This window comes from Labeo rohita, chromosome 23, assembly GCF_022985175.1.
Source record: "Labeo rohita strain BAU-BD-2019 chromosome 23, IGBB_LRoh.1.0, whole genome shotgun sequence".
In the NCBI taxonomy this organism is placed as follows: domain Eukaryota; kingdom Metazoa; phylum Chordata; class Actinopteri; order Cypriniformes; family Cyprinidae; genus Labeo; species Labeo rohita.
Window position 1 is genome coordinate 7,152,765 of NC_066891.1, and position 12,315 is coordinate 7,165,079.

A 12,315-nucleotide genomic window follows, 5' to 3' on the forward strand; every position below is an offset into this window, starting at 1 on the left:
ATATATGTTTTTCTTTTTAATCTAGAGTGTGACAGATCAACTCTTTTAAACTTTGGACACCAATCAAGCTGGGGCTGAAGACACTTTGACTAGCTGATATCTTAAGTGTGATGGAGATGAGTTTTAAGGACTTTACACAATAATTATGATCACGTTGAATGTTTTCAATGATTTTAATGCTATTTTTGTATTTTTATGGGGTCAGCTGGACTTGTCCCCACTGTTTAGTGTTTATTTTCGTTTGCATTCTCCTTCTTTTAGCCATTGACAGTAACAGGCACTTAATTAAGCACTACATGTCGAAACGTCTGCAATTTATGGTTTCATCATGTCTGTAAAACATATAATCAAAAAATCATGCATGAATGCTTTCTCATTTTCCATTCATCTCAATACTATTACAAGCATCACTTTTATTATCCTCTATTATGAAACATATCTGGCGCTGATTATTTGTTTCTGTTTTTAAATCAGTTGAAATAATAAGAAAGTTGTGTTTGGAGAATCTGCAGTGATTTTGTCTGTTGCTGTAGTGATGAATGTACTGTTTTGTATCGACTATGCTGGTGTAGTCTATATATTTTATCTGTACAGCCACTATAAATCATTGCAAATTCAAATGCAGATATTGTATATTGTCTTTTTAGATGCAAATTGATAATATATCATAAAATGATGGTATTTTGTTAAAAATGCATAAACATTCAGTGGACCTTTTGTTGTGGGAAATAAATATATCTTAAAAATATACTTGCTTTCTTGTCGATTAAAATGAGGATTTTGTATGATTTTGTATGAAACAGTATGATTCCTGAACAATAACTCTTATGAGTCGGTGCTTAAATTGAATCAAATACATATTTGATTGTCCATTCTTTTAACCAGTTGTGAACCAGTGAATCATAAGCACACAGACTGAAGAGTACAGTCTGATTCCTGAACGAATGACTCTTATGAGTCAGTTCTTTATTGTGAATCATAAATATGCATGAAGATGAGTACAGACTGATTCCTGAACAAATTACTCCAATAAGTTGGTTCTATAGCTACTCATTAGTCGAACAGTGTAATCTGACTCCCGAACGAATTACTTTAATGAGTCGGTTCTTTATTCTGAATCATAAACATACATGATGACGAGTACAGTCTGATTCCCGAACAAATGACTCTAATGAGTCGGATCTTTATAGTGAATCATTAACACTTAGGTCGAGCAGTATAGTCTGATTCTGAAACTGAGTCAAAGACATATTGGATTGTCCATTCTTTGAACCAGTTGTGAACCAGTAAATCATAAACACACAGGCTGAACAGTACAGTCTGATTCCAGAACGAATGAGTCGGTTGTTTATTGCGAATCATGAACACGCATGAGGACGAGTACAGATTCCTGAACAAATTACTCCAATGAGTCGGTTCTTTTTAGCGGCTCATTACCACACAGGTTGAGCAGTGCAGTCTGATTCCTGAATGAATGACTCTAATGAGTCGGTTCTGAAACTGAGTCAAAGACATGGGTTGACCATGGGTTGTCCATTCTTTGAACCAGTTATGAACCAGTGAATCATAAACACACAGGCTGAACAGTACAGTCTGATTCCTGAACAAATGACTCGAATGAGTCGGTTTCTCTATTGTAAATCATAAACATGCATGACAACGATTACTGTACAGTATGATTCCTGAACAAACAACTCTAATGAGTCGGTTCTTAAATTGAATCAAATACATATTTGATTGTCCATTCTTTAAACCAGTTTTGAACCAGTGAATCATAAGCACACAGGCTGAAGAGTACAGTCTGATTCCTGAACGAATGACTCTTATGAGTCAGTTCTTTATTGTGAATCATAAATATGCATGAAGATGAGTACAGATTGATTCCCGAACAAATGACTCGAATGAGTCGGATCTTTATAGTGAATCATTAACACTTAGGTCGAGCAGTATAATCTGATTTCTGAACGAATGACTCTAATGACTCGGTTCTGAAACTGAGTCAAAGACATATTGGATTGTCCATTCTTTGAACCAATGGTGAACCAGTAAATCATAAACACACAGGCTGAACAGTACAGTCTGATTCCAGAACGAATGAGTCGGTTCTTTATTGCCAATCATAAACACGCATGACGACGAGTACAGATTCCTGAACAAATTACTCCAATGAGTCGGTTCTTTTTAGCGGCTCATTACCACACAGGTCGAGCAGTGCAGTCTGATTCCTGAACGAATGACTCTAATGAGTCGGTTCTTTATTGTAAATCATAAACATGCATGACAACGATTACTGTACAGTATGATTCCTGAACAATAACTCTTATGAGTCGGTTCTTAAATTGAATCAAATACACATTTGATTGTCCATTCTTTAAACCAGTTTTGAACCATTGAATCATAAGTACACAGGCAGAGTACAGTCTGATTCCTGAACGAATGACTCTTATGAGTCAGTTCTTTATTGCAAATCATAAATATGCATGAGTACAGATTGATTCCCGAACAAATTACTCCATTAAGTTGGTTCTATAGCTACTCATTAGTCAAACAGTGTAATCTGACTCCCGAACGAATTACTTTAATGAGTCGGTTCTTCATTCTGAATCATAATCATACATGATGTCGAGTACAGTCTGATTCCCGAACAAATGACTCGAATGAGTCGGCTCTTTATAGTGAATCATTAACACTTAGGTCGAGCAGTATAGTCTGATTCCTGAACGAATGACTCTAATGAGTCGGTTCTTTACCGTGAATCATAAACATACATGACGAGTACAGTGTGATTCCCGAACAAATGACTCGAATGAGTCGGATCTTTATAGTGAATCATTAACACTTAGGTCGAGCAGTATAGTCTGATTCCTGAACGAATGACTCTAATGAGTCGGCTCTTTATTGTGAATCATAAACATACATGACGAGTACAGTGTGATTCCCGAACGAATGACTGTAATTAGCCGGTTCTTATACCATGATCACTGTAGGTACTGACCGCTACACAATATGTATAAATAATGTTTGTTCTATATAAATAAATGAACAAATTCATTCATTTATGGTTTTCATGTGTTATAATGTTGATGAAAATATTATTCAGCAACATGCTGCATACAATGCCGTACAAATGCTTTTCTTATTTGAAACTTCTCTTTATAAAAAATAATTAATAATCCTAAATCCACACGTATAATGCAACTGGCTCAGTTTTGTCGGTCTAATGTCAGACCTTTATTTTAAAAGGCAGCCGAGCGCTTCGCAGAACTTTTATTTTCCCTTTACATCATCACTTCCTGGTGTTGCGGCAGCCATATTGGCATGGGGGATAGATGACAATTTCACCTTAGCCGAAGAGCTACATTTTTGTTATTTTTGAAAGTTTATCAACGGCGTATTCACTCTGAAACAAAAAGGGATATCAATATATCACCGCAGTTTGACCGTGGTCGATCCCGTGGAGGGCGTTGAAAGAGGTGAGGCTGAACCGTTAAAAATCCCCTTTCAGTGTGTAAGGCTGTGTTTAAAAACCCAGTAAACTGTCTACCTAGACAGCGTCTGTTGTCATCAATGTAAATCGGAACGTTTAGAACGCGTCTGTGACGTTCAAAGATGCTGTCTTGATAGGAAGCTCACTATATGTTTTGAAACACACTCGCTGTCTCCGTTTAGCGCCCTGTTTACTCCTCTCGTTGTTGTTTAATCATATTTACACCCGTTTGTTCACTGTTATTGTCTTATTTTGACTACAGTTGCTGACTGTTAAGGTGTTAACCGCACAGTAAACACATGCCACCATGTTGTTTTAAATAGCACAACAGTTCTTCTCGTTTGCTTAAATGTCTGCCGTTGTGTAACGTAATCAAATCTGTACAGTTAAGTGTAATGAGAACACACTGTAAGATTGCTGTACACTCAGTTCATAATCATACACTGATGTCAAGCTGCTTCCTTGTTGACAATCATAACAGTAGGGTTGCAATTATTGCTAACAAACATGATCTGAGTAATTCAGCTGGTAAATATTCTGTTTTTTTTTATATTAGTCACATGTATGGACACTAGGAAGTGTTCAAATTGTACTGTGTAACTGAAAGTGCCATGTGATTCACAGATGAGCAACAACCTAAACAAGAGGGCCCCAACCACAGCAACACAGCGGTTAAAACAGGATTACCTGCGCATCAAGAAAGATCCAGTCCCGTATATCTGTGCTGAACCTCTGCCCTCCAACATCTTGGAATGGTACAATTGATTTACTTTAAAACATTTGATTTTATTTTATATCATGCGCACATAAACACACACTGCCAGTCAAAAAGTTCTGAATAAGCAACACTTTTTAATGTTTTTGAAAGAAGTCTCTTATGCTCAACAAGGCTGCATTTATTTCATATAAAAATACAGTAAAATAATAATTTTGTGTAATATTTGTACTATTTTAAGAATTTAATATTTTTAATATTTTTAGCATTTAAAACAACTGTTTTTAGTTGTAATATATCTTAAAACCTTATATCTGATTAATTATTAAAATATCTTTTCTTAATATTTTTGTCTTTTTGTGGAAACCATGATACACCACTATTCAAGTTTTTTTTAAGAAGAAAAATTAATACTTTTATTTTGCAAAGTACTCATTAAATTGACCAAACATTGTCAATAATGACATTTATAATGTTACAAAAGATTTCATTTTCAAATAAATTTCATTTTCAAATAAAAATCCAAAAAAAAAAAACTTTCTATTTTCACAAAAAATATATATATATATATAAAAAATATATATATAATATTAGGTCTCTTTAATCAAATGAATACAACTTTGTTGAGCATGAGAAACGTATTTAATAAAAAAAATTAATTATTCCAAACGTTTGACCTGTTGTGTATGTTTTATTTTATTTTAGATGACTTACAGTTAGTTGTCATGTTTTGGAGTTTCATCAAGAGCATAAACATAATTCTTCATTTTTAAAATCTTTTTATAGTCAATTTTATGATTTAGATTATATTTCAGCAGATGATGATTTATATTGTATTTTGCAGAATGTTCTCTCTGCTTCCTTTCAATGAAAGTGAATAGAAAAAAAATGCTGTCAAGCTCTCAAAAGGATACAAAGGCACCACGAAAGTGGTCTATATGACTATATGACATTTCTAGTCTTCTAAAGCAGAATGCAAATGCTTATTTGTCCTTTTTAGAGCTTGACTGCCCCTATATGCTTGTATTGTATGAAAAAAGTTTAAAACTCTCCAAAACATTGTATTTTATCTACATAAAAGACTGTACATGATTAATACTATCACATCCGTGGCTTTCTTTCTCTTTCAGGCATTATCTAGTACGTGGCCCTGAGAAAACTCCATATGAAGGTGATTTCCCAGTTTAATGTCACATTAGTGCTTCCCTTAAAAAATTGCAGTTTCTGCTTCATTTTGACTTAGTCTTGTATTTTGTAGGTGGTTACTATCATGGCAAACTCATTTTCCCCCGGGAATTCCCATTCAAACCACCGAGCATATACATGATCACACCCAACGGCAGATTTAAATGTAATACAAGGTAAACAAACTGACTTTCATTTTCTTTTTAAGACTATTATTTAAGCACTCAGGTATGCAATAGTTATTTTGAGCATAGTTACAGCTTAAGTTAGTTGTTAGGCATGACACAGCCATCAAGCCTTACTGCTTTTATAAAATGTTTACTATATAATAAAATTCTTTCATTAAAACATTATTTTATTAAGCACACTCATTAAGTGCCGCATGCGTCCATCTGTTGCTACATGTAAACTAAGTTTGGCCTCTATGGGTGTTGCACACATTTTACTTCATAGTTGTTACTGTACTATAAGGTTTTTTTGGTTGAAACATTGAATTGACAAATCAGCATCTAAGTGTGTTTCTTTAAAAGTCTCAAACGCTCAAATGAGAAGAATAATGCAATTCCTGCATAATGACTTGCTTTCTCTTTCTCTTTCAGGTTGTGTCTTTCCATCACAGATTTTCACCCTGACACGTGGAACCCCGCGTGGTCCGTATCTACTATCTTAACCGGCCTCCTGAGCTTCATGGTTGAAAAAGGCCCGACTCTTGGCAGTATCGAAACCTCTGACTTCACAGTGAGTGTCACGCTGATTTAAAATCACAGTGAAATGCTTTAAGCAAGTAGAGGGAATAAGGAAGTAGAATAAAACAATAATCACAAAAAAGGAAGTAATATAACCATAAAAACTATAATCACAACAATAAAACAGAATTTAAAAACTTTTAAAATGATATAAAATAAATTTAACTTAAAGGTTAAAAATAGAAAAGGATTATACATAATGCAATCAGTTTGGATGTAGCACACTGCTCATTCAGTAAATTCTCAGCTAAACAGATGAGTTTTGAGTCTAGATTTAAATGCAACTAAGAAAGCTTATGTCAGAACAAAAGTCAGAAAATTGATTTATACCTGAACTCTAAAGGGGACTCAACCCTCTTTTTATTTGTGATATACTGTCTCAGTCTAAATAACATTCACAATGGTGTTTTAGGAAGCCAAATAAAATAGAATAGAATAATAATAATAATAAACAATGACAGTAATAGTCATATATTGTAAAACAGTTGCACTGTAAAATAAATGAAAAAGAATATTTCATAGGTATATTATTTTTGCTTTACACTACAGTAGGAAATTACATATACATATACTTCTTTCCAAATTTCTACACTTGAAAGATATGTCTTGAATTTGGATTGCAGTAACTTTATACAATGTATGTGACATTTCTTATTTATTCGACTGTAGTTTTTTTTTTATTTGTAATTAGTTTCTTATTCTTATTTAATCACTGACTGTTGACTTGTCTTCAGTAAGCTTGAGTTTTTTTTTATTCAGGCTAGTATTGTTTTTTTGTGATATTGACACTGGTGATAAGAATTATGAAATTGTATCAAAAATTGATATCATAAATACCTTATTTATAGCAAAAATAACTATATTGTGATATATATCATTACCATAAAATAAAATTACCCATATTGTGATGATAGAAGATTTTGGTCATATTGCCCATCCCTAATAATGCTGTACTAGTACATACTTGCAATAACTGGGTGTTTTCTTCACAAATTGTCAGAGCTTTTTTTGCTATTATAAAGCCATACTAAATGCATAGACCTAGATTAGAACATAATGAAGTATAATACTGTTCAAACTATTTTTTTTCCTCAAATAAATGCTGTATACCAGGGAAAAATATATTCCACAAAAATATAAAGCAACACAACTGTTGAATTGTTTCTTGAGTAGCAAATCAGCATATTAGAATTATTTCTGAAAGATCATGTGACACCGAAGACTGAAGTAATAATACTGAAAATTTAGCTTGGCATCACAGGAATAAATTACTTTTTAAAATATATTCTTATAGAAAATACTTATTTTAAATTGTAATAATGTTTCACAGTATTACTGTTTTACTGGATTGTTTTGATCCTATAAATGCAGCCTTTGTGAGCAAACGATTTCTTTTAAAAAACATGAAAAATGTTACAAACTTTAGATTTTTGAATGGTACAGTATACTCTGAATTTACAGTATGCTTTTTTTTATACTAGGGAGAAATTGGCTATATTGTTTTAGCATCTGTTTACATATTAAGGGCTTTTTTGTCACTTTAAGCATTTTTTATTTGTGAGCCAGGGCTTCAATCTATCAGAAATGAATTGACTGATAGATTTAATTTAAATTTAAATTAATTAATTGAATATTTTAAGGTGGCTATTGCATACCAGATTTGTGGCATTTATTTCAAAAGGCTTTTTTTTTATTTTTATAGACCAATTTGGTGTTTGCATACAGCGATGACGTTTTTGTGGGCGGAGCTTATCTGGTGGCAGAAAATGACAGTTTTCAAGTAGCGGTCTAATGAAGGCATGGAATAAAAAAAGAATTTTTAAAAAAAGTTACATCTGAGTTTATATTTCAAAAATCTGACTTTTCTGATAAATCAACTCGTCATTCTCTCTTTTTCCCTCGGCTCAGAATCATGAGTTTACAGCCCACACTTCTATTTTTGCATTAAATTGAGTTCTACTTGGAGATATAAGCTTGCATTTGCAGAGAAACAAATCATCAGAATTGTGAGATAAAATAGGTAAATGTTATGTAAAATGTTCTAGGTTTAAACAGCATTTCATGCTGTAATTGTAATACAATATGTCCCCTAACAATTGTTTAAATCAAATTTATGCTTTAAAAGTAGAGTAATCATAGCAGGTTTCATCCATAGTCTGTCTGTTTGAACATCTGTTTAGCTTCAAATGGTGTTTTCGATGACAGTATTCTATAAAAATTATTTGCATTACAATTCCGACATTCAAAGGCACAACAATAAATTTTTTCTCTTATTCCATGGATTTTACCCATTTCCCTCCATTTGTTACTAACACAGCTGCCGGTGATGTAACTGTGACGTCTACTCCAAATGTGTTTATATGAAAGAGTTTTTGAAATGCACCCTTATGTGTAAACATGCACAAAGCACGTAAATGGGATCAACTTTAATGCCGTGTTTGCTTTTAATGTGTTCCCTCCAGAAACGACAGTTGGCCTCCCAGAGTCTTGCATTCAACATCAAGGACAAAGTCTTTTGTGAACTGTTTCCAGATGTTGTTGAAGTACGTACCATGCCAGACTTCCTCACAGATGTATGCATGAGCCGTAAACACATTCTTCCAACAAGTACATTAATACTTGATCCCTTTCGCCCCCTTCAAACAGGAAATCAAGCAGAAGCAGCGTATGCAGGAGGAGCTCAGGTCCCGCTCGCAAGCGCTGCCCCTCCCCGACGTGGTGCCGGATGGCGAAGCCCACCACGCACAAAACGGCCACCTGCCCCTGAACGGCCACCTGCCACCCGGCGCAGCCCACCCGCCCGACCTCCAGCAGGTCAACCGTAACCATGGACTCCTGGGCGGAGCGCTCGCTAATTTGTTCGTCATCGTAGGTTTCGCCGCTTTCGCCTACACGGTCAAGTACGTTCTGCGGAGCATCGCGCAGGAATGAATCGGCCAACGACAAACGCCGACGGGAGGGACGAAAGGCCGGTGCTGTTCTCACGACCAAAATAGGTAGCGAGAAATCAAAAGGGTTTTCTCACAACCAAATAAAATGAAGCAGTGTCCCGTTTATGAAATTGAGAGCTTGGTGATTTCCTCCGTAGTGGCCACAGCCAGCCACTTAAAGGTCAAGGTCACGCGACGGCTTTATTAACGTGGAAGGAAATTTTAAAAAAAGCTAATTTTCTACCTTACCCAATTCCCAGAAGAAGCCAACTTCGTGCGACCACGAAATTAATCCGAGTGGGCTTTTTTAGGGCCCGGATCAGCATTTGTTGTTTTTCACATTTCTCTTCACATTAAACTGTACGATTTTAGAATCTGTGCATATAGGATGCTGAGTTTTTACGTGAAAGATTAAAAAAGTCCAATCATTCCTTAAAAACAACACAGCAGCAGAATAAAATGCATTTCTGAAGTGTGTCGCACCATTTATTGCTGTGACGAAAATCCCTGACTGTTTTATGGCTCAACTGTAAACGTGCTTTACCGATGGAAAATTGTTTTTAAATGCATTTGTGCTCGCTTGCGCTACGCCAACCGTAACAACCAGTTAGGCCAGGAAAGAAGCGGTGTAAAAATGAATTATTTGTCTTTTGTTTGCCTGTGATGCAGCGCTCCAAGTGTACATTAACTTTCTTTCGGAGGGGGTCGCTGTCGGCCAAACGTAAAGCATATGAACTTTTTTTTTTTCCCAGGCCATGTAACACTATAAATTGTTTTTGTGCAATATGTAGGATTGTCAGCACTACTTGGCTTTCACAATACACAGCACTTCTTTTCTTTTCAAGGGTTGTGATTTATGCAATAATTCTTAATAAATTAAATACCGATTTAATTTGTGTTATAAACATAGGCATATGCATTTGATTCTTACCTTTCCTGTTGTACTGTAAGATCTTTGGTTGTGTTTATTAGGACAAGGAAACCTTGAGTTGCACAAATAATTCACAACAAAGACTTGCAAGTCTAGTTTGCTGAGGCCTACATGCAGCGCAAAACATCTCTTTCTGGGTCAGAACGGTCGTGACGCTGTTCATTCGGACTCGGAGGGAATTAATATTCTCTCTTTTGTACCAGTATGTTCTGGTCTCCCCCAATTCAAGTGTTCTGATGTCCCGAATACTAGCAGTAATACTTTTTTCAGCACCTCCATGAACGCTGTTGATCGATATCCTTTCCTTTAGAGGGGTGTGTAATCAGAGATAGTCATGTTGTGTTTACATTTTGAATAAATAATATTCTGTTAAAGAAAGCTCTTTGTGTGTGATTCAACTCCAGTTCTTGTGCAAATCAATTCTTAAAGTGATGGTTCACCCAAAAATGTAAAATTCTGTCATTAATTACTCACCCTCATGTCGTTCTAAACCTGTAAGACCTTCGTTCATCTTTGGAGCACAAATTAAGATATTTTTGTTGAAATCCGAGAGCTTTCTGACCCTGCATAGACAGGAATGGAACAACCATGTTCAAGGCCAAGAAAGGTATTAAGGTCTGTGACATCAGTGTTTAAGTGTAATATTATGAAGCTATGACAAAAAATAATGACTTTATTCAACAATTGTTTATCTTCCTCGTCAACTGACGTGCATTCACAAGAGTCCCAGGGCCAGAATTGGGCTACTTTAACAATGTTGCTGTGGGTTGTTTTTCATGTCCCAATAATGTAATATTTAGCCCCTGAAATGTGAATTTTACCATGGGACCCCCCAAATAAAACGTGTATTTACCCCTGAACACAATTCCCTGCTGAAAAACAAAAGGAACCATCAAAAAAATTCTAATGGTTTCCACTACAAATATCATTGCAACTAGGATTTAGTGGTTTTAAAGGAGAAGTCCACTACCAGAACAACAGTTTACAAATAATGTACTCATCCCCTTGTCATCCAAGATGTTCATGTCTTTCTTTCTTCAGTTGTGAAGAAATTGTTTTTTGAGGAAAACATTTCAGCATTTTTCTCCATATAATGGACTGATATGGTGCCCAGATGTTGAACTTGCAAAATGCAGTTCTTTGCATGTTGACTTTGCAAAGACTGGGTCGGTACTTCTGCAGCGATGTAGGATGATTTTGAAATTATTTTTGAACTTGAAGGAGATAATACGATTGGAGTTTTTCGACATACCCTAACTGTCTTGAGTCAGAATACACAGAGTTCAGGGAGAGAAAGGCAAGATGAGCGTTTGAGATTAAAAAGTATTTAAATTGTATTTTTTAAATAAAAATAACTGATCGTTTCGCTAGATAAGACCCTTCTTCTTCGGCTGGGATTGTTTGCAACCGCATTTGGGATCGTTTGAAGCCGCATTTAAACTGCATTTTGGAAGTTCAAAATCGGGGCACCATATCAGTCCATTATTTGGAGAAAAATGCTGAAATGTTTTCCTCAAAAAACAATTTCTTTATGACTGAAGAAAGAAAGACATGAACATCTTGGATGACAAGGGGTTGAGTACATTATATGTAAATCTTTGTTTTGGAGTGGACTTCTCCTTTAACAAGCCACCAATAGAAGATGACCAATTACCAGTAGAAACACACATGGTCCATTACGGCTTCCATTAAAACAAGTAAAACCATTGCAAATTTTGTTTATAATGGTTGTACTGGTTAAACCATTAAAATTAGATTTTTTTTTTCAGCAGGATTTTTCATAACTGATGTATTATCATTGAAAAACCTAAATGTTTTGTTCAAGTACTCTAAGAAAGCTTTTATATTGGTTCTCAAAAAGTAATAATAATAATATTAAAAATAAAAGAAAATAATGATTAAGTTGTACATGGAAATTGTTTTGTAAAATTTATTTTAAAAAAAACATTAAAATTTCAGCCATACAAACAATGCATCTTTTCTGTGATAAGTCATTTTGATATTTTTTGAAGTTTTAAAAGTGAGAAAAAGTGTAAAAAAAAATGTCTAGGTGGTATAAATGTTGTTAGAAACCTGTAAGACCTTTGTTCATCTTTTAAACACAATTTAAGATATTTTTGATGAAATCCAAGAGCTTTCTGTTCTGACCCTGCATAGACAGCAATGCAACTGACACATTCAAGGCCCAGACAGGTAGTAAGGACATCATTAAAATAGTCCATGTGACATCAGTGGTTCAACCTTAATTTTATGAAGCTACAAAAATACTTTGTGTGTGCAAAGAAAACAAAAAATAATGATACTAACAATTTCTTCTCCTC

At 34.7% G+C, this 12,315-nt stretch overlaps 2 protein-coding genes across 3 annotated transcripts in view; both read left to right on the top strand.

Annotated features, from left to right (window-relative positions):
- Positions 1-739, top strand: part of acap3a (ArfGAP with coiled-coil, ankyrin repeat and PH domains 3a) — a 95,318-nt gene extending 94,579 nt beyond the window's left edge. For both annotated transcript variants that reach the window (XM_051096591.1, XM_051096593.1), the window contains exon 26: positions 26-739. In XM_051096591.1, coding sequence (XP_050952548.1) covers positions 26-32 — 7 coding nt within the window. In that variant the 3' untranslated portion in view covers positions 33-739. The remainder of the gene's footprint in view (positions 1-25) is intronic.
- Positions 740-3,291: 2,552 nt separating this feature from the next.
- ube2j2 (ubiquitin-conjugating enzyme E2, J2 (UBC6 homolog, yeast)) lies at positions 3,292-9,810 on the top strand. Its single transcript, XM_051097188.1, has 7 exons — positions 3,292-3,473; positions 4,112-4,242; positions 5,333-5,373; positions 5,461-5,563; positions 5,987-6,125; positions 8,596-8,676; positions 8,780-9,810. The coding sequence occupies exons 2-7, from the start codon at positions 4,112-4,114 to the stop codon at positions 9,062-9,064; spliced, it is 780 nt and encodes a 259-aa protein (XP_050953145.1). The 5' UTR covers positions 3,292-3,473; the 3' UTR covers positions 9,065-9,810.
- Positions 9,811-12,315: the final 2,505 nt, after the last annotated feature.

Coding starts and splice junctions, on each gene's coding strand:
- ube2j2 (XM_051097188.1), top strand. CDS start 4,112: ATGAGCAACAACCTAAACAAGAGGGCCCCAACCACAGCAACACAGCGG. Junction 5,564..5,986: donor AGATTTAAATGTAATACAAG/GTAAACAAACTG, acceptor TTTCTCTTTCAG/GTTGTGTCTTTCCATCACAG. Junction 6,126..8,595: donor TCGAAACCTCTGACTTCACA/GTGAGTGTCACG, acceptor TGTTCCCTCCAG/AAACGACAGTTGGCCTCCCA.